The 21,203-nt window shown below is 39.5% G+C and overlaps 1 protein-coding gene across 1 annotated transcript; it reads left to right on the top strand.

Moving 5' to 3' along the window:
• Positions 1 to 8,487: 8,487 nt before the first annotated feature.
• NPVF (neuropeptide VF precursor) lies at positions 8,488 to 12,099 on the top strand. Its single transcript, XM_077271874.1, has 3 exons — positions 8,488 to 8,734; positions 10,672 to 11,111; positions 11,771 to 12,099. The coding sequence occupies exons 1-3, from the start codon at positions 8,597 to 8,599 to the stop codon at positions 11,793 to 11,795; spliced, it is 603 nt and encodes a 200-aa protein (XP_077127989.1). The 5' UTR covers positions 8,488 to 8,596; the 3' UTR covers positions 11,796 to 12,099.
• Positions 12,100 to 21,203: the final 9,104 nt, after the last annotated feature.

Raw genomic sequence — 21,203 nt, 5'->3', positions numbered from 1 at the left:
TCAATTAGGCACACGGACGGCATGGAGGCGGTTAATTTCTTTTTGAGCAACACAGACATTGATGATCACCTTAGTAAGCTGTTATTATCCTTACTTGAGTTTGCATTAACTCGTAATTTTTTCATCTTTAAGGAGGCACTCTACCTACAGCTCCAGGGTACAGCCATGGGGGCGGCCTTTGCGCCGTCCTATGCGTGTCTGTTCCTGGGGCTGTGGGAGAGAAAAGTCTTCATTACCGATGCTACACATCTTTCGTCTAACATACTTATGTGGTCTAGATATATAGACGATGTGTTTGCAATCTGGCAGGGTACTGAAAGGGATTTGATGAAATTTGTGGAGGAATTGAACGACAACAACACTAATATAAAACTTACCTGCCATTACAGCCGAGATAGCGTGGACTTCCTTGATGTACGCATTTATAGGGATAGTGACAGATTGTTACAAAGTGACCTGCATCGAAAAGAAACATCAGTCAACAGTTTGCTGCACTCTACATCAGCACATCCCAGACATCTCAAGAACAGTATTCCCTATGGACAGTTTCTTAGGGCCAAACGTATCTGCTCGGAAGATGGAGCGTATCAGAAACATGCTGAGGATATCTCTCATCGATTTTTGGATCGCGGCTATTCTTCAAGAACAATTCGACGATGTAAAAGAAGAGCCTCTCAGATAGATCGGACCAATCTCCTGAAGACTAAAAATGAACCTAAAACATCCAATCAGGTAAGATTTATAACCACGTATTCCAACAACTCTACATTGATGAAAGAAATTTTGGATAAATACTGGCCTATCATTAAATATGATACAATACTTACCAACTGCCTTCCCGACACATCCTCCGTGACATATCGGAGGAATAAAAACTTACGTGATTTGTTAACCCACAGCCACTATAGGGGCCAGGTCTCTAAGTATACTTTCGGTTCAAGGGGCCCTAGGTGGGGTTTCTTTCCCTGCCGGGATTGTACGGCATGCAAAAATTTGGAGCGGTGTTTTACCTGCTCGTCTAGCGATGGATCTAAGGAATTCCGCATAACCCAACATATCACGTGTTCCACGGATCATGTGGTATATTATGCCACATGTCCGTGTGGACTCATATATGTGGGTTTAACATCTCGCCAGCTACGCATAAGGATCTTGGAACACATTCGTGATATTAAGGCAGCATCTACCTCCCTGGCCGGAGAATTCCTGAAGCCAATACCCAGACATTTCAAGGAAAAACATGGCTGTAATAGCCAATTACTTAGAGTTCGTGGCATCGACCGTATTATTATGGATGGACGAGGGGGCAACTTGAAAAAACGTCTTGCCCAACTAGAAACCCAATGGATTGTGCGTATTGACTGCATTCGCCCTAAAGGCCTCAATGAGGTCCTCAGCTTTGTCCCATTCTTATAGTTTTTAATAGTTCCTTTTGGTTTCTATTTAAAACTGTTTTTAGTCTAGTGTTTTTATACTTTTGTTTTTATTCCTGATTCTCATATTTCTCTTTTTTGTTTATTTAATAGATTATATTTATTGCTCATCATATGTCTCTGCATTCCCTGGTACTCTTGGAGGCGTCTATGGAATCTTTCTGAATTTGAGGAGTCTTCAACTATCCCTGATCCGGAATTTTGTTGCTCTTTTAGTCGCACTATTACTACTTATTATCATCACTGTGTATATGTGTGTTTTGATTATTTTTATCTTGGCATTTATGCTATAGGTATTCTTGCAATGAACTTAGCACTCGTCACTTGTATTTATTAATGCATTTGTGTGTTCATATATGTGCATGTATGTGCATACTGCTATTATTTATGCATATGTGTGTATGTATGTATGTATATATGTGTATGTATGTATATATATATATATATATATATAATTCTAATTCAATGTGCACCTATGTTCTGATTACTTTATTACTATATATTTTCTAATATATATGCACAAGCACTTTATATTTATGTCTTTTCATATCTTTCATTTCTTGCGCACTGTTCTGCATGGCTTTTTATTCATATTTATATGGGTATAATTGCCTATTAGCTATTTTAATACATATGGTTTTTTGTTCTGTGTTTTTTTACTTTATTATGCACTTTATTGGTATCGGTACAGTAGTTTGTTGTATGAATTCAATAATTTTATTATTATCTCTCCAGTATTTTTATGTATTTATGTGCATGTATTTTTCCTATGCATCCACATACATCTTGCATTTATGTTTTTATTATTAGCATATTCTTCTGCACATGTATGGGGTATATTAGCCATACATGGTTATTTGCAGAGGTATATTACATATTAACACTCATTATCCATTTTCACTTTTCGTATATTTCCTTTACTGCCTTATACACGTCACACCCCTTTCCTTCTCTTTTCTCTCTTCACAGGTTACTGTCACTGGTTTTACTTTGTGCTTTTTTACTCGTCACCTTTTTCCATCTCCACTTCAATTATCACTTTTCCGGTCAGGTATGTGTATATCTTCATACAGGCTTTTCCTCTGTATTTACTATTAGCACGGCTGCTTCCCTCTTCTATGCTCTCAGGGCTGTGCGCTTGTCCTGGCCGGCGTGTGCCGGTTGCCGTGGATACGCGTCCATACGGCGTCGCTTCTCTGGCTCCTCCCACTGGCGCGTCAGTGTGGGGAGCCTGGGAGTGACGTCGGACGCCGACTCTGCCGCTTCCGGTTGGCGCCGGGCCTGGACCAGCGCCGTTTGAAACTCTGCGAACGTATGTATATAAAGAGCTTTGTGTTCATCTTACACTAGCGCCCCCCGAGGAAGCAATAAGTGCGAAACGCGCGTCGGGGCTCCTTCTCTCCCGCATACTGTAACAGGGTGGATTTAGTGAGTGTTCGCATCTCCACATTGCTTGTAAGTACTAATACGGTTTCACCTATGTGATCTTATGGGACTTTTCCCGGTGTACCTGCACACATGTGCTATAGACATATAGGGCTCACGTGTATCGTTATACTATATGTTAGATATTCTCCATCATTTATGCACACTCTTTTGTCCCCTCGTACCTGTTCCCTATTTGGGTAGCTATACCCTGTTGGTCATGTTAGTGTATATGTGCCATTACCAATATTTATTAATATTTATATTGATTGGTTACCTTGTGGCACACTTCCTCTTCACTTATATAAATCTGGTATCCAGCAGGTGCTATTATGTCATTTTGTATGCGGCACTAGTGTTGCCTTTCTTTCATACTTTCTGTATATTTATTCTTGTTATTTGTTTTCATTTGTGCAGTTTCTAACTGTTTTAATGGTTCAGTAATAAATTACAAATTTTAGCTTTAATGTCCATCTCTTTTTTCGGTGTATAATAGCAGAATGTAGTAAGATAACTTATATGGTCAACAAAAACCATACAAAAATCCACACTGGAGATTCAAGAACCCCCGAACCGTCTAACGGCCCGGGAGGAGAACTCCAGCCTCCCTAGAGCTTCCAGCAAGGATAGGATACAGATTATGTACAAGCTGGACAAAAATGCAAACAAAAACAATAGCAAAAAGCAAGAAAGCAGACTTAGCTTAATCAAGCAGGAACCAGGATCAGTAGACAAGAGCACTACAGATTAGCTCTGATATCAACGTTGCCAGGCATTGAACTGAAGGTCCAGGGAGCTAATATAGCAACACCCCTGACCTAACGACCCAGGTGAGAATACAAGGGATGATAGACATACCCAGAGTAAAAACACTAGTAGCCACTAGAGGGAGCCAAAAGGTAAATTCACAACAGTGACCCTGCTTTCATCTGTGAAGAGCACAGGGCGCCAGTGGCGAATTTGCCAATCCTGGTGTTTTGTGGCAAATGCCAAGCTTCCTGCACGGTGTTGGGCTGTCAGCACAACCCCTATCTGTGGACGTCGGGCACTCAGAAAATGCTCATGGAGCCAGTTTCTAACCGATTGTGCAAACACATGCACATTTGTGGCCTGCTGGAGGTCATTTTGCAGGGCTCAGGCAGTGTTCCTCCTGTTCCTCCTTGCAAAAAGGCTGAAGTAACAGTCCTGCTGCTGGGTTGTTGCCCTCCTACGGCCCCCTCCATGTCTCCTGGTGTACTGGCCTGTCTCCTGGTAGCACTTCTAGCTTCTGGACACTACGCTGACAGACACAGCAAACCTTCTTGTCACAGCTCACATTGATGTGCCTTCCTGGATAAGCTGCACTACCTGAGCCACTTGTGTGGGTTGTAGAGCCCGTCTCATGCTACCACTAGTGTGAAAGCACAACCAACATTCAAAAGTGACCAAATCATCAGTCAGAAAGCATTGGTACTGAGATGTGGTCTGTGGTCTCCACCTGCAGAACCACTCCTTTATTGAGTGTGTCTTGATAATTGCCAATAATTTTCATCTGTTGTCTATTCCATTTGCACAACAGCATGTGAAATTGATTGTCAAACAGTGTTGCTTCCTAAGTGGACAGTTTGATTTCACATAAGTTTGATTTACTTGGAGTCATATTCTGTTGCTTAAGTGTTCCCATTTTTTGAGCAGTGTATATCCTTTATTTACTTTTTTATTTTTGCCCAATGAATGCAGTGTTTGATAAAAAAAAAAAATTATTTCTCTGTTGCCATTTTGTAAAAGCCACATGTTTAACACTTTTCTGCTAACAGAGCTGTAGTGCGGATAATTTTTTAAAGGTAGGATGTAGTTTTCTTTGGTACAATAGTATGTACGATATATTATTAGTTGTAACACTTATTGCGAGGCGAAATTATATATGAGATTTTTTAAAACACTTCACTGTTCAGAATAATTGATATGTAATCTTCATTCTGTAGGTCAATACATTTATGATTATATGTTATAATTTATGTAATTTTATTACGTTTTACTTCTTTTGCACCAAAAAACACTTTTGAAAAAAATATATATTTTTTTTGTTGGTTGCTATATTTTTAGTCCCATAACGTTTTATTTTTCTTATAGACGGTGCAGTTTTAGGGTTTGATTTTTGTGCGAAAAACTGTAGTTTTCATGACATATCATTGTATCAATTTTTTGTATATATACAATTTTTTGATCACCTTTCCTTACACCTTTTTTTAAAAAAGGCTGAATAAAAAGCAATAAATTTGGAATTATTTTTTATTCAGATTTTTTACAATGTTCACCCTGCAGTATCAGTAGCATAGCTACTAGGGGCAGAAAGTGTGGGCCCCACGCTGACAGGGGCCCACCAGGAGTTACGTTATCCTTAACTATATTGGCATGTGCATTCAAGAATGATTGGACAAAAAATAAATCCACAGGCCCCAAACAGAGATGAGCATAACGCACAGATGTCGTTGCGTTAGCCCTGGTGAATCAAAAGCAATGCGAGGGATGCCAAATGGTAAGAGATTTACAGGCCTTTCATCCAGGCTCCAGGTACCACTGACCTGAACGCTGGGGTCTGGAGTCCCATAAATCGATCCATTCATCTCTAACCCCCATCATTCCGGATACAGCCAAACAATCCCAGATTTGGGTCTATATCTTGCAGTCCTTGGATTCTGCTGAATGCCACCATCTCTGACATCTTCTGCCAGGGCAGAAAAATTTGGTAAATGGGTGTGACTAGGGTGTGGCTTAGGGCATGGTCAAAATTATTGCAATCAACACTTCATGGTTTGTTCCTCTTCCTGTCCTGTAAAAGTTGGGAAGTATGCGGTTATGTCTACTTACTCCTCATGCCCTGATCCCCAGATGCACCTGACTGTACAGGATCTCATAGAAGCCTCTGTGGTGAGGCCCAGGAAGGCAATGAAACAGATAATGGGACTTATTACAACCTACTTGTAATGAAGAATAAAAGGTGCTAGAATTTGAATGCCCACTATGGATTAGCAACCCCTTATTTAGAATAGAAGATATTCTGGTAAAATAGGCGTTTAGTTGAGACTTCCAGGAAGAGAAGCAGATCCTACAGACTGTCTAGGAAGAAACTTTACTACATTCCCACTTATTGCAAGTATGCCTGTTACTGCTGCTATTACTACAGTTACTGAAACATGACTTAAGAAATTTGCCTCAGTGATTATTAGACATGGAACCATCAAGCTTCTTGTACCATCATCTGCTGTTTTACATATGCTACTTTAAAGTAAAGTTTACTTCTGTTTGACAACACCTTTGCCGCCTTTCCTGTTTCCTTTCTACAGCACCATGATGAAGTACGCCACTAACCATTCTGCAATAAGGGAACAATAATGCTAGTGTCCCCCAACACATTCATCTCCATGTGCTCACCACCGCATCAGTGTACCAGGCACCGGGCATGGCCACCACTGATGACATTTGGGATCTGACCATGTACCGGGAATCCTGTGCGTATGTATAGAAGATGCACTGAAAAGCATATACCGTAATCCTATATTTCATTGTGCTAATCAATTAGATGTCAGACATGACTTATGTATTCATCGCAGAGACACCAATATGGATAAAAGTACACCCTTATGCTTTTGGCAATTGTATAAAGATAAATTCAAAGAGGAAAGCCTAAAACTATTTAATTTATTGTACAAAGTATTTCATAAACAAATTTCCAGATACAGAATGACGGCCCTTAAGGAAGGAAACGTGTTTGTTACTAGACTTGCATGGATAATTTTAGCAAAATCAGGTTTTAGGGCGTCACAGGCATCCTGTGCACACAGTCAGGTTGCAAACAAGAGAACTGGGTAACGTACTCATAAGAGTTTGGAATCCAAATCATGGACAGTGAATACAATAATAATTTTATATCATATTGCCTCCAGCAGCATTTTACAAAAACTACATCCACAATGTCTAGTTTTATTACAGAGTACCTCCAGTTACTAAAGAACATTTATTAGAAGGCAGAACTATAGTCCAGACCACCAACATTATCATGATAGTAATTTGTTGGTATGTTTAACTTCCAGACGCCCGACAATAACAAAATACGTGTACAAGATTGTGTTTTCTACTTTCAGATTTTTGGAACACTTTGCTTCTGTTCAACTTCATGTGGATCAAGATAATGGAGAACCAGAGCTGAAGAGAATCACATCTTGACTCGTCAGAAGGCTTGAACTGTAGATGCTGGCCAACTCTAGGGAATTAGTCCTTCTGTGGACTAGGGCAGTGAGTGGAGAGAAAACTACAGAGAAATGTTAGATGCATTGACTATCATAGTTTCTGAAGCCTAGTAATCTATGGAGAAGCTTAAGACCTAGACCAGAATGAAGGTTAGGTTTTTCACATAGACGTATCTCAAACCCAAGATACAGACCTTTCTACCAGCAAGGAAACAATAGAGAACACACATTATGTATGCAAATTGTGTATTTGTGGTCACACGCCCTCCATTTTCATCAGCACTGGAGAATCCTCACAGCGCACAATGCACACGATGTGAGGATTCACAAGTCCGCAGTCACATAGACTGACTGCAGACTTGTAGCCTAGGTGGGACATCCCCTTTAGTACTGTGAAGGAAGCTGTTCATCAATGGCTAAGACAGAATGTACATGATAAATGATATGCTACCTTCATTATATATTACTCCTAGTATTTTAGACTTGTAATACTTCAAAGAACTTGGTATTAAATGCAATCATGGACTTTGTTTTGAGGCTTTTTGTTTATTTTCATTGCAATGGACTGTGCTGTGTAAAAAGTATGCAAACTAAATTCTATATCATTATATTGATACAAAATGTATACTTTTTTTACGTTTAGTACTTTTGCAAAAAAAAGTTTATAGAAAAACTCATTTTGGGAGCATCACTTTATGAGAACCATAACTTTTTAAAGCATTGCGGAGAGTCCCCTCTCTCTGTCGACCTCTTTAGATTAGGTCACTATTGACTATAGCAACTAAAAAGACTAAAAAGGTAACCGAGTTGACCGTCTATACCAGCCCATCTCACTTTCCGCCACTGCAGAGCGGAATGAGCTGCCGGATATAAACAAAGGTATTCACGTCCTAATAGAGCAGCAATGGAAGGCAGGAAGCGGTTAACATTAATGTCTTAGACAGACTTTACTCAGAACGACGTGTTGCTATCTTTATTAAATACAGCCAACGTTGTAGACGTGACATACCTCAAAGATCTTGGGGTCAGACGTTGAGTGAATCACTGTGTTTTTATCTGGGTGCGTGGATACGGCCTCCTCTGATTTTCATGATATCGTCCCTGCAGCTTCTTTTCTTTATTCTTCACATCCATAAAAGCATGTTTGTAGAATAGTTCGGATCAAATAATCTGTCGATAATTAAATTGATACTTATGCTAATGAAATATAATATGTACAAACAAAAATAATTAAAATGCAGACTATGTGCTAATTGATGCCAGCTCATGGGGGCCATAATTGTTACGTCTTCCAAAGATCTAATTAATTTTGATACAACAATTCAGGCACCTAGAATTTTAATGTCCATGATAAATTCTTCTAATTCTTTGTGATCTAATTTAAGTCTCCTGTATTAATTAGGGCATAGGAGATAGTTGAATGTGTCCTTGTCTGCGTTGGCTTTTTGTTCAAATACTATATATATCCAACAGCTAGGATTCTCTAAATGAGCTGCACAACCAACAGAAATGGGCAGGTTGTCATCCAGTAACATTATGCTCTTTTCTCTCTGTAGTTTTTCCATTCTCTTTGCCTGTTCGGTCTGTTCTGAAGAGACAACAGCCACAAATCTGGAAAGTCAAGAGAAATATGAGGACTTTATTATGGTAAGCTTTTCATGTTCCACTATGATGCCGACTAGTTTATTTAGGACGGCTGACTACGTTGGCCAAACGGGTTCACATCTCCGTTAGGGAACTCTCTTTGTTCTGTTCTAGGAACAAAAAACCCAAGAAAAAAAAAAACAAATTGAGCATATACCCTATAGTAAGTAAAGAAAAAAATAGTCTATTGAGTTTAGTTAACTAAGTAGCCTATGTTATTCACATGTACTATTACTGTTTCCTTATTTACTTACTATAGGGTACATGCTCAATTTGCTTTTTTCTTGAGTTTTTCTCTGTGACGGCCACAGTGTGAACGTGCTTTTACACATTGCATGTATACCAACTTATGTTCCAGCTCATTTCTTTGGTTTTGCTGTATATTTTTGTACTTTGTACAAACATGGGCTTAGTCCCCCTTTCTGAGCGGGACATTTCATCTATATAGCTTCCCATGGACAGGCGGCTGAACAGTTGGCCCCCGATCCTACTCTGCCCTTATTCACATTGAGGTCGGCTGACACAAGGTAAGGTTTTAATACGAGAGATAGGATAGGACCGTCCCAACCGGGTATACCTTGTCGCGGTGTGATGGCTTTCATGCGTTTTTGAAAATAGCATTTCCATGTACTATTACTGTTTTCTTATTTACAAACTGTATGGTATATGCTCACTTTATTTTTTTGGCCACGGTGTGAATGTGCTCTTACGTAGTGCGCATATATCAACTTATGCTCTGGCTCATTACTTTAGTTTTGCCGTTCTAGGAACAGACAAAGTTACTCATGTCGAAATTGTATCACTTGCATAACTTACACAAACAGAAGTGGTGCAGCCAAATTGGCTATGATGTTTTTTTTCTGAACTTGGTAAAGAATCATTTATTTAGTCTGGAAAATAATCTGCATGCTGTGTTTTTTGCTAGTGTAGAGCACTTTGGAAATAGAAACGTTGGTGTATATGATCATATGAGAAATACATTTCATTTGCCTTAGGTGTGTTCTATTTCAATTTCTGTATTCCAAAGAACATGAAGGTTTATGAGATTAGATAAAAGGTGTCTACTTTCTGCAGTAAATAATAAGGCTACGTTCACATTTGCGGTCTGCGTCGCAGCGTCGGGCGCCGCAGCGTCGCCGCATGCATCATGCGCCCCTATATTTAACATGGGGGCGCATGGACATGCGTCGCACTTGCGTTTTGCGCCGCATGCGTCACTGCGGCGCCCGCGTCCGGGCGCAGAGGACGCAGCAAGTTGCATTTTTGCTGCGTCCAAAATCAATGAAAAAAAGGACGCATGCGGCGCAAAACGCAGCGTTGTGCATGCGTTTTGCTGCGTTTTTGTTTGCGTTGTGCGTTGCGGCGCCGATGCTGCGGCGCACAACGCAAATGTGAACGTAGCCTAACACATGTCCTCTGTGTCTTATTGAAGCCCACCCTGTTTAAATAGATGAGAATTAACTGAAATACCGTAATCCGTCCATGTTTGGGAGGGCCGCTGTTTCTGGTAAAAAAAGCAAAAAAAATAATAATAATTTTTAATCTTAAAGACCTAATTAAAATAAAAGAATATGTGAAAAAAGATACAGGCTATTTAGAGGTGCCATAAGAAAATGCTATTTATTTTAGGACACCTGACAGTATAACATTCTGTATATTGTTTTCCATCTCCATCACAGGAAACACTCTTCTAGTTTTCAATACTAACTAAACCATAGCAGAAATGATAAGGACAAAGAGGCCTTCAGTTATTGGATACAAGAAAACATTCTGTAAAGCTTTCCATACACATTAGATTAGATACTTGGGGAAGAAACAAAGATTGGGCATGTTGAAATTCAACATGCTCAGTCCTTGTCCTGCTAGGGAATATCGTAAGCTACTACAGTTCTGAACAAAACTTTTGTAAACTTTTTAAAATGTTTTGTTTTTGTGCACAGTCCAGAGAAGATGTCCAGAACCTGAGAAATATGAATTCTAATGAGTTTCAATATTTGGGACCAAAAAGATTAAGTGAGATGACTTCTCCCGTCATGAGCAAATATAGTAGCTTTCCAACACTTGAGAGGGAATTCCTTGAGGAGAGAGACCTGAAGCCTGCTGCAAACCTTCCACTGAGATTTGGAAGAGCATCTGATGACAAAGTGGGAAAGAGCATCCCAAACTTACCTCTTCGGTTTGGAAGATACATACCAGGAAAGATCCAGTCGGCAGCTAATTTGCCCCAGAGGTTTGGGAGATCACAATATGGTGGCCGTTTGGTGCAGTCGTTTGCTTCACTACCTCTTCGTTTTGGCAGAACACCTAATCTTCTACAGTTGCAACATGATAAGAGCTACCACGCTCCAGAAGTAAAACGTCCTGATGAAAGCAATGAGAGGTATGATGTGCGAATGTACAAAACTAGTATGACACGGTGCTATGTGTTAGATATGGGGACGTATCGCTGCGGAAAGATACAAAGCAATATGTGAAGTACTTGTTTTTATTTTAAAGGGGTTGTAGAAAATTATTAATAATGCTTTGTTTTTTTAACCAGAATAATTATCTAGATCTTTAGTATATGGTCCAGGAGTGATGTACTGCAGATGTATTTATTTTACTTGCCCATTTAGCACCACTAAAGTCCACAGCGCTTTACATACATCATCACTGTCCCCATTGGGGCTCACAATCTAGATTCCCTATCAGTATGTCTTTGAGGCGTAGGAGGAAGCCCACGCAAACACGGGGAGAACATACCAACTCCTTGCAGATGTTCACCTTGTTGGCATTTGAACCCAGACCCCAGGAATTTGTATGTTCTCCTCTTGTATTGTGAGTTTCTTCACACACTATAAAGACATACTGATAGGAAATGCAGATTGTGAGCCCCACTGGGGATGATGATGTCTGTAAAGTGCTGCGGAATTAATGGCGCTATATTAGTACAGCATAATAAATTACTTGAGTTGCAGTGTCACAACAGATAACGAGTCACAGATTGTAAACCCCGTCCTATGCTGTCCCTTAGTACAAATCCTTTTTTTTCCATTTCAGGAGCCAGATAGTGACGTATGACTAGGAGCGTAGTCTTCAGGTGTAGCGCTGGGAAATTGCCATTCATTCAAATCTCGGGGCTGTTGAAGTTTTACTTCTTACCATTAAGTATTGATGATCTGGAAAGGACTATATACTCGGATGGCGTGAATCTCACCCTTTGTACACAGTTGTGAAATCGGGTTCTTGTTGGAGACAACTATCAGTCCTGAATAACAGCAATGACTGCACAAAGTGTCGACAATGGCTAAGCCTATTTCATCTAGCAAAGTATCAAGCCAAATTGTCTTATTACCATATTGTACCGTAAATTAAAGAAATACTGAATATAAAATACCATTGTCTTTTGTTTTTTTCTCAGTTGTTTCAGTCCAGAGAAATAAATTGCATGAATTACAGGTGATTCTGTACCTGGAGTTTAGAGAGTGGTATATATTAAATTGGTGTCTGCCAGCACAAAATGACTGTTCAAACCAAGCACATGGGTTTGTGCCTTTACGTAGCCAGGAAAAATATTTAGAATTTAGAGTCCTCATTGGTTGATACCTTTTACCAGAAAAGATGGTAACAAGTTGTAAGCTTTCGAGACTACTCAGGTCTCTTCATCAGGCATAAAATAATACAAAATCTGAAGAGGCACATATTTATACACAACAGGGCACAGAAATAATGCTATAGATAAATCAAGTGACGTGAAGAGACTGCTTGTTATCTATGGCATTATTCCTGTGCCCTGTTATGTATAAATATGTGACTCTTCAGATTTTGTATTATTCTATTCCTGATGAAGAGACCTGAGTAGTCTCGAAAGCTTATAATAAAATATATGAGGATGTCACTTTATTTTCTATCTTCTCCTTGTTATTGTTGGATATTTTCAATGCAGATCCAGGATAATCCTTTCATTACTGTAGGGGACCACAGTGATAGATAATATAAGATCCACTAGAGGGCAGCGTACTCGCTTACATGTAAAGCGCCATGGAAAAAATGGCGCTATAACAATAAATAATAATAATAATAATAATAATATGACAGTATATGCTAAGCTCATATTTGTGTGTCTGCAGACATATGATTAACTATCTGGATGTAAATGTTTAAACCGTATGCAGAATTGTGCTACACATCTGCATATATTTTGACATATACATCTAACGTATGTAACATGTCTATCAATATGTCTGCATATGTTTTTGTGTTTTTTTAACAAAATTTTATTTTCTTCAGCTAGTTTTTGCTTGTCTATGAAAGCTCACACATTTGGATCTTGTGGTATGTCTAGAAGAGTAAACCTTTTTTTACCACCAAATTCATTAAAAACATACCTTCTAGACATATTGAACGGCAATGCTTTATATTTCAATATGTCTCCCATTGAAAATATTAGAGAAAAACATGAAAACATCTTTTTGCAGGGAGAGAAAAACCTGGTCACTCATGCTTTAACATCCATCCAAAAATGCAATACTATGTAATCCGACTTTGGGTATGCCACCATATACGTCTGAGTATACCTTTTTAAAATTCTGAGATATTCCGACATCCAGCACAACGCACTGCAGAAACGTGACTCTCGCCTTAGTTTAATTAGTCATGTAAATCAGCTAAAAAAGGATGAAAAAGTTCTTTAACTTTGTTTATTGGTTAATGAAGGGAGATTCTCTAGATGTGCTATAAACCGAGGGGCGGACATGTTTGCCAATTGTGTATCTACACAGGGCCCCAGTTCGGGCATATTAAAATTCAGCATACCCAATTTTCTTTTTCCTGACATCTGTTATAAGGGGGTGGTTGGGAAACACATGCAATCATTAGCCATTCGTTGGAACAACGTGCACATACCAGACAATGATGTTTGTTCTTCAAACAAATTAGTGTAACGGACCTCGGTTTCACTAGTCTATTTTTCAATCACTTGACGCTTACAGTCTTCTTGTGTACTGTCCATTCCATTTTCCTTTGTACTTTCCCAATATTCTATGCACCTACTGTATGTCTGTTCTCAGTATTTATTAGGATCAGTGGCTTAGGTATCAGGAGGCAAAAGGATTGACGCCCAGGGCCACCACCCCGCAGGTGAGAATAATAAAAGGTCCTTTTCTGATCTCGCAGGCCGGATTGGGGCAGATATACTCCATATTAGAATGCTGTATATCAGGGCATACAAGTACTTCAGCAACTGCAATCCAAGGTTGAAGAATGTGCACAAGTGTGAGCAAAATATCACTTTGACATGAATAAACTGCATTGACTGCAAAAGCGAGAAAAAGGAAAAAATGAGTGAAAGAAACAACAAATATTAACCTTGAAATAACGGAATCAGAATTTCCCATATACTGCAGGGTCTGATCCTCTTTTTTTCTTCTTTTTTTAAAAAAAAAAGAGGGTCAGCACTAGCCTCGAACCTTTGTGGAGATTAAAAAGGTCCCTGATAATGGTCTTCTATTTTTTATAAAAGTCCATGAATAGAAGCTCATCATTGAGACCATGTGGAGCAAGACTATTAAGATTTTAAGTCCACATGGACTCGACGCAAAAGCTCGCATGTTGCATTTTCCCCTTTACTGGTGGTATGAACCCCATCAACCCCCACGACTCGAAACTGATAGATTTCACTTGGTGTCATGACTTTCCATAGTTTTTGGTCCTCTACTTCTTCATGAATTTCATCTTATGGTCCTGAAAGAGATAGCAGAGGAAATTTCAGAACCACTAGCCAAAATCTTTGAAAAATCCTGGAGAGCAGGAGAAGTCCCAGAAGATTGGAGAAGAGCAAATGTTGTCCCTATCTTCTAAAAAGAAAATAAAATGGAGCCAGGTATACTAATAGCTGACAGACTTCACATGAGTGATGCAGCAGCAAAAAAGGCGAACACAGTTCTGGGACGTATTAAAAGAAGCATAGTGTGTAGATCACGTTAAGTAATTATCCCCTCTACTTCTCCTTGGTCGGGCCACATCTGATATAGTGTCCAGTTCTGGGCACCACATTTAAAAAAGACTTTGAAAAACTGGAGGTTTTGGAGCTGTCGACGTGATCCAAATGCAACCAAATGAGGCTGAGTCCAATCTGAAATACAGGTGGGTGCCAGTACCGCTGGTGAGCACAGCCTTGTAGGAAAACTGGAGAGGAATAGATCCGGCACATCATCATCCCGTTAATAAAATTCAAAAATCTTTATTCCAGCATGTCAAGCCATGGTTAAAAACATAGAGAACACCTGGCGCGTTTCTGGAGCGTTAAAAGCGCCCTTAGTCATAGTTTGAAAAGTTGGAGCAATTTCAGAGAAAAGCTAACAGGATGGTGAGCGGACTGCAAGGTATGTCCTACAAGGAACGGTTAAACGATCTGGGAATCTTTAGCTTGCAAAAAAGAAGGCTAAAAGGAGACATAATAGCTGACTACAAATGTCTGCGAGGATGTCACAGTGTAGAGGGATCATCATTATTCTCATTTGCACATGGAAACACAAGAAGCAATTGAATGAAACTGAAAGGGGGAAGATACAGATTAGATATCACAAAAAACATTTTGACAGTGAGGGCAATCAATGAGTGGAACAGGCTGCCACGAGAGGTGGTAAGTTCTCCTTCAATGTAAGTCTTCAATAGAGGCTGGACAGACATCTGAGAAGGTTTAGTAAATCCTTCTATGAGCAGGAGGTTGGACACGATGACCCTGGAGGTCCCTTCCAACTCTAACATTCTATGATTCTATACTTTTTCCCTGTGTAATTTCTCATTATTACACATAACTTATTTTATGAACATCTATGGTTTTATGTATTTGCCTGTGTGAATTGGATGGATTGTTGCCGACCATCTGGTGCGAATTTCATGTCAATAGCACCTTTAGAAATATATTTAGATAGAAAATTGTTGATGTGTTCAATACTTATTTCACCCGCTGTACCTTAGAGCAAGTAAATAGTAAAAGTACATGTAAATGACATAGGCTACTTAGTTAATACTATTATTTCCAAAAAGCATAAAAGCCATCCCTGACAAAATTTACCCAGCTTAGTCCTATTCTGTCTCTGCAAAAAAAGGAAAAAATGTTCCAGCTTCTGGTAAAATTTTCAGAGTAATCTTTATTCCATCAAAAAACAATAAAAAAATATGGTGAACAGGAACAGGAGCAAGCGACTCGTTTCGAACACGGTTGTTCTTTATCAAGCTTGATAAAGAACAACCGTGTTCGAAACACGTCACTTGCTCCTGTTCCTGTCCACCATATTTTTTTATTGTTTTTTGATAGAATAATGATTACTCTGAAAATTTAACCAGAAGCTGGAACATTTTTTCCTTTTTTTACAATTGCTACACATGAGTGGTCGGCTCGTGGTTCTGTGCACGCTGGACTTCTATAAACTTCAACGGTGAGCCGGCATTATCCTTTTCTGTTTCCTATTCTATCTCTAGTATTAAACCCTTACCTTGTGCCAGCCGGTCTCAATGTGAATAAGGGCAGAGCAGGACAGGAGCCCGACTGTTCAGGCACTTGTCCATGAAAAACTATATAGATGAAATGCCCAGCTCAGAAAAGGGGGTCACGCCACTGTTTGTACAAAGTGTGAGAAACTACAGCAAAATCAAAGAAATGACGTGCAGTGTCCTTTTCCAAAGGAAGAAGTCTGGTGGTGTCAGATCTAGCAACCGTGGTGGAAAAGCCCTTTGAAAATTACCCTGTAGTTGAAAAAGGACTCAATTCCAGCTATGCTCCTTGCTTATGTGTGACATGTTTCTCCATCTTGCTGGAAGTAACCTTCCATTAACTCACAATTATACAGTTAATTCACCAACTTTTCAAAAAATGTGCAGGTAGACATCGGTGTTCATGGTAGTGTCAAAGAAAATGGGGCATATAATGGGAAGTCGAGTGGCGTAGTGAAGTGGTACGGGGGTATGCATCTGGAAGTCGCAAACAGATATTTAACATTGCGACAGCACCTACTTCTTCTCTCCAACACGGGGCCATCCTTGATTATTTGAAGCTCCATAATGAGAAGCACATCGCAAGTTGATTTGTTTAGATTCAGATAAGTATCGACCCGTATTCTAACATATTTGCATTGTTGTTTTATTTTTTATCTATAACTATTAGTGTTCATCAAAGGGGCAGCTTCAATTTTTGATGTATATCTATAAATAGTGATGAGCGAGTATTCTCGTTGCTCGGGTTTTCCAGAGCACGCTCGGGTGACCTCCGAGTATTTATGACTGCTCGGAGATTTAGTTTTCATCGAGATTTAGTTTTCATCCCGGCAGCTGAATGATTTCTGGAAAACCCGAGCAACAAGTACACTCGCTCATCACTATCTATAAACTTTAACGTTTTAAAGATGATTTTTTTGTGTTTGTTTTCTGTGAGCCTATTGGAATTTCCCTACGCTAAAAATCCTTATATTATTCTGTGAAATGTTTGGTTGACTTTCCTCCAATATATATGGTCACAAAATGGAATATACACTAATGACATCGTAAGAAATCACAGTAAAAAAAAAATACATTAATATAATATAACATTATCTTACAAATAAAATTAATGCAAGAATATTTGGTTATATAACAGTGCAATGTTGTTACTGGGAATAATAAATACAGGCAGCTTCTCTGCCTGTTAATTAATATACATAGGTGTATTTTATGATGGTGTATGCCATCTTCTATATACGGGTATATATGTGTTTTTCAGCATGACTGTCTACAGTTCTCTTCTATTATAGAAACACTGATATCATAAAAAATATGTCCAATAATACACAGATGTTGGGAAATTGTTCTTTTGTTGAATCGTGTTACATTTTTCTAATATACTGTATGTTATAAATGTAGTATTGTAATGTGTAAACTATGTTTAGCATCTACTATTCAAATGTAGCAACAAATAAAACTTTCAACCACAAGGAACAATAAGTTCAAACATAGTAAAAAAAACTTTATGAATTCTTAAAAGCAATTTGTTAATCCAACTACAGAACCTTATTGACTTGTGGTGCCTTCATTCATACGGCACAATACAGGCTGCTCCTAGAGATCACTGAGCAGACACCTTTATAATTGAAAAGTAATGTTAGGTTTGGACAGGCTTTGGCTATTTCTATGTCCTGGGAAACAGTATCTATGCCTATGTGTATCAGGCTATAGAACCCTAAGGAAACAGTTTCCTGGACTACACACTCATCACATCGGCACAGAAATGCCAGAGGGAGGACGTCTCATTCACAGCATTACTGAGATTCTGCAGGACATTTAAAGAGATTAGTAATGGAGGTTGTCCACGCTCAGGAAAGTGTGCCCCAAATCATATAGAGTACATAAAATAACAAACTCAGCAGGTACCCACCCTCCCTGGTTTGTTTCGGCGCCACCTCCCTGCCTCATACTGCGTGTGGGGGACCTGTGGGAACTTTATACTGTACAGGGGAGTTGTTGGTGCCTTCATCCTTTGTGTGGTGCTGTGGGGGAAATCATACTGTGGGCCTGTTATTCTGTGCTGGAGGCACTGTGGGGACATCATACTGTCTCGGGAACACTGCAGCAGCAACATAATGTGTGGAGGGCTCTGTGGGCATGACGTGTTGGGGACACTGTAGCAGCATCATACTGTTTTGGGGCACTGTAGGTTCATCATACTTTGCTGGGGGTACTCTAGGGTGATGAGAATGTGAGTGTTTGGCAGTACTGTGGAGGCAAATTGTGTGCGTAAATTCACTGTGGGCATATTGTACTCTGTGCATATAAAGGGGCAGCATAGTGGGCACAATAACTGTGCACATGTTGCAAGACATATCGCACTTTATTCCTTTACAAGTTGAAGGGTATGCTCTTCTGTGACTGTGTAAAGGTCGGCCAGGGCAGTAGCCGTGGCTGAATATCTCGGGCATTGCATACCCTGGCCACACTCTACAGGAAAACGGTACCTCTTCTCTTGCATGGCACGAACAGTACTCACAGTGCTGTCAGCGTCTCCTCTTCTGCGCTGACTTGTCGCTGTACCTGGATTCCAATGAATGAAGACACAGTCCAGGGCAACTCTTAACTGAACAAGTTTATTTCCTTCAGGACAGAGCACATCCACTTAATTTCCAGCATTTTCATCACAGTAAAGACGGCACATCACTTCATCTTTCCCTTCACTGTTCCTTGCATCACTAAGTGTTTCCGTGGATCGGGACATCCCAAACGTCCCCTCAGTGTCCTCCCGGTGAAGCACTATTACGGTGAATCCTTCGACTGCCCGCTTCGCCTCGGACATCAGAAATCTAGCCCACGTAGCTATACACCACATACTGGAGCGACCTGCCCATACACTTTTACAGTGACCAGTGTGCCTTCTCTACTTTTTCCTTTCTTCTCCTTACATAGGAAACTGCTGTACTCTCTTCCTTCATTTGTACCCTGAATGGCTGGGCGCTCGCTTACATGTTGCGGGGTTATAGGGCAGCTCGGGCATATAACCAACCCAAGTACACAAGGGTCTGGGCCCAGACTGACTACTGACTACAACTAGGAGGTCATTCCTGAATTATTCCCCCATGAACCCCTCCTACAGGTACCTAAGTTCTATATGTCCTACAGTGTATCTTACATGTAGTGAACTCAGTGCCTCCATCTAGTGCCTATAATACAGACTGCACTGTCCCTATTAAATACATTGTGCAGCAAAATCACAACATTATACTGGACATTATATATACATATCAAAGCAGTATTAATATATACATTTGTCACATATAACATCAAACAGGACACAGTAACTGGGACGTAACCCCTAAGGCTGCCGTCACACTATCAGTATTTGGTCAGTATTTTACATCAGTATTTGTAAGCCAAAACCAGGAGTGGGTGATAAATACAGAAGTGGTGCATATGTTTCTATTATACTTTTCCTCTAATTGTTCCAATCCTGGTTTTGGCTTACAAATACTGATGTAAAATACTGACCAAATACTGATAGTGTGATGGCAGCTTTACAACTGCGCGTTTATGTTGTGATTCCACTGAATAATTTTCTTTGGAAAGGGGTGGGAAGGGTAAAGTCTGCCAGACTACTGTTTTTTTATGTGTGCTAAAAAAGGAAAAAAAGAAAAAATCCATCCTTGTGTTGTGTGCTGTGTGTCGAAGAGATCATCCCAGCTAGTTTCCAACTATTATAGGTTCAGGGCAGATTGCAAATCACAGACAGAAAGTGTGTGCAGAGTTGAAAACTATTGAAAAAGTAGCCAATGACTTCTAATATTATTCATGTACTCACACTGGGCAGTTAATTCTGAAATGTTACTTGAAAGCACAGTTACCCTTTGCATATGTCCATATAAAAAAAATGCAATCAAAGCATGGAGTTTTTCAGATAAACGTTATGTGTGAAACCAGCCTTAGTATTTTATTACTATTTTCAGAAAATCTGGCTCTCCATGAAATCATTTTCTTTATTTGTATAAATTAAAATAAGTACATATCATGACATGAGTCTATTTTGTTTTTTTTCAAATAAAGAAAATGGTTTCATGGCATGCCAGATTTTCTAAAAACTTAACTTGATTTGGAGCCAGCAAGGGACTCAGAGCACCCATCATACAATGAACACCAACTTATCTACATAGGTAGAACCCACATTACCCAAAATAAGGGTATAATACCATCTAGGGATATAAAGTGATTCCAGTGACAGTATAAACGTTCATAATTTACTGAAATATACGTAATTAAAAACATCAGAAAAAAATAATACATAAAGAAAAGATGAAATATAGAGTAAAAACAGGGTGGGAACAACCTCCAAGCGGGGGATGTGCTAAAAAGTAGGCTGGGCCAACTAAACAGTTCGGGATCTTAAGGCACAGGAGTGTAATGCACTACACATTTATTTAACAAATAGACCAAGGCATTCAGTTTTAGTCTCAAATAAGAGAAAACAGTTACAAGAAAGTTCTTAGTGCAAAAAAGGAACTTAATAAGTACCGTAAATACTTTTTGACAAACTGATTAAAGAACAACCACAAGACGGATTTCATCACCCTAGGTACCATTGTAATCAGTATAACGGTGTCGACCTGACACTGTCTGTAGGTTACTGTGCACAATGCTGCTGACAGGTTCCCTTTAAAGGACAGAAATAAAAAAATTAACTATATGGACCTATATATGGCTTAGAGGTGCAGCATAAGCGCATCTATGGGTGAATTTTACAACTCTGTACCATCACCGGGTCATATTATAGTAGCATGCATGATCCCTATTGCATTTGCTGAAAACATTTTAAAGCATTGCTTCCATCCAGCTGCATGTGCCTGCTCAGAAACTCTCCATGCTGGTGGCTGGATGACATTGTAATGCTATCTTGCAATTGTTAGTGTCAGTAAGTGACAAATCAGAATAGTGTAGGCGGATCGTGCTGTAACCTGGATGCCTCTGCTGCTCAGTTGGT

This window comes from Ranitomeya variabilis, chromosome 6, assembly GCF_051348905.1.
Source record: "Ranitomeya variabilis isolate aRanVar5 chromosome 6, aRanVar5.hap1, whole genome shotgun sequence".
Lineage (NCBI taxonomy): Eukaryota > Metazoa > Chordata > Amphibia > Anura > Dendrobatidae > Ranitomeya > Ranitomeya variabilis.
Note: the sequence above shows the minus strand (reverse complement) of the source record. Positions and strands in the feature narration are given on the sequence as shown.

Coding starts and splice junctions, on each gene's coding strand:
- NPVF (XM_077271874.1), top strand. CDS start 8,597: ATGGGCAGGTTGTCATCCAGTAACATTATGCTCTTTTCTCTCTGTAGT. Junction 8,735..10,671: donor AATATGAGGACTTTATTATG/GTAAGCTTTTCA, acceptor TTTTGTGCACAG/TCCAGAGAAGATGTCCAGAA. Junction 11,112..11,770: donor CCTGATGAAAGCAATGAGAG/GTATGATGTGCG, acceptor TTTCCATTTCAG/GAGCCAGATAGTGACGTATG.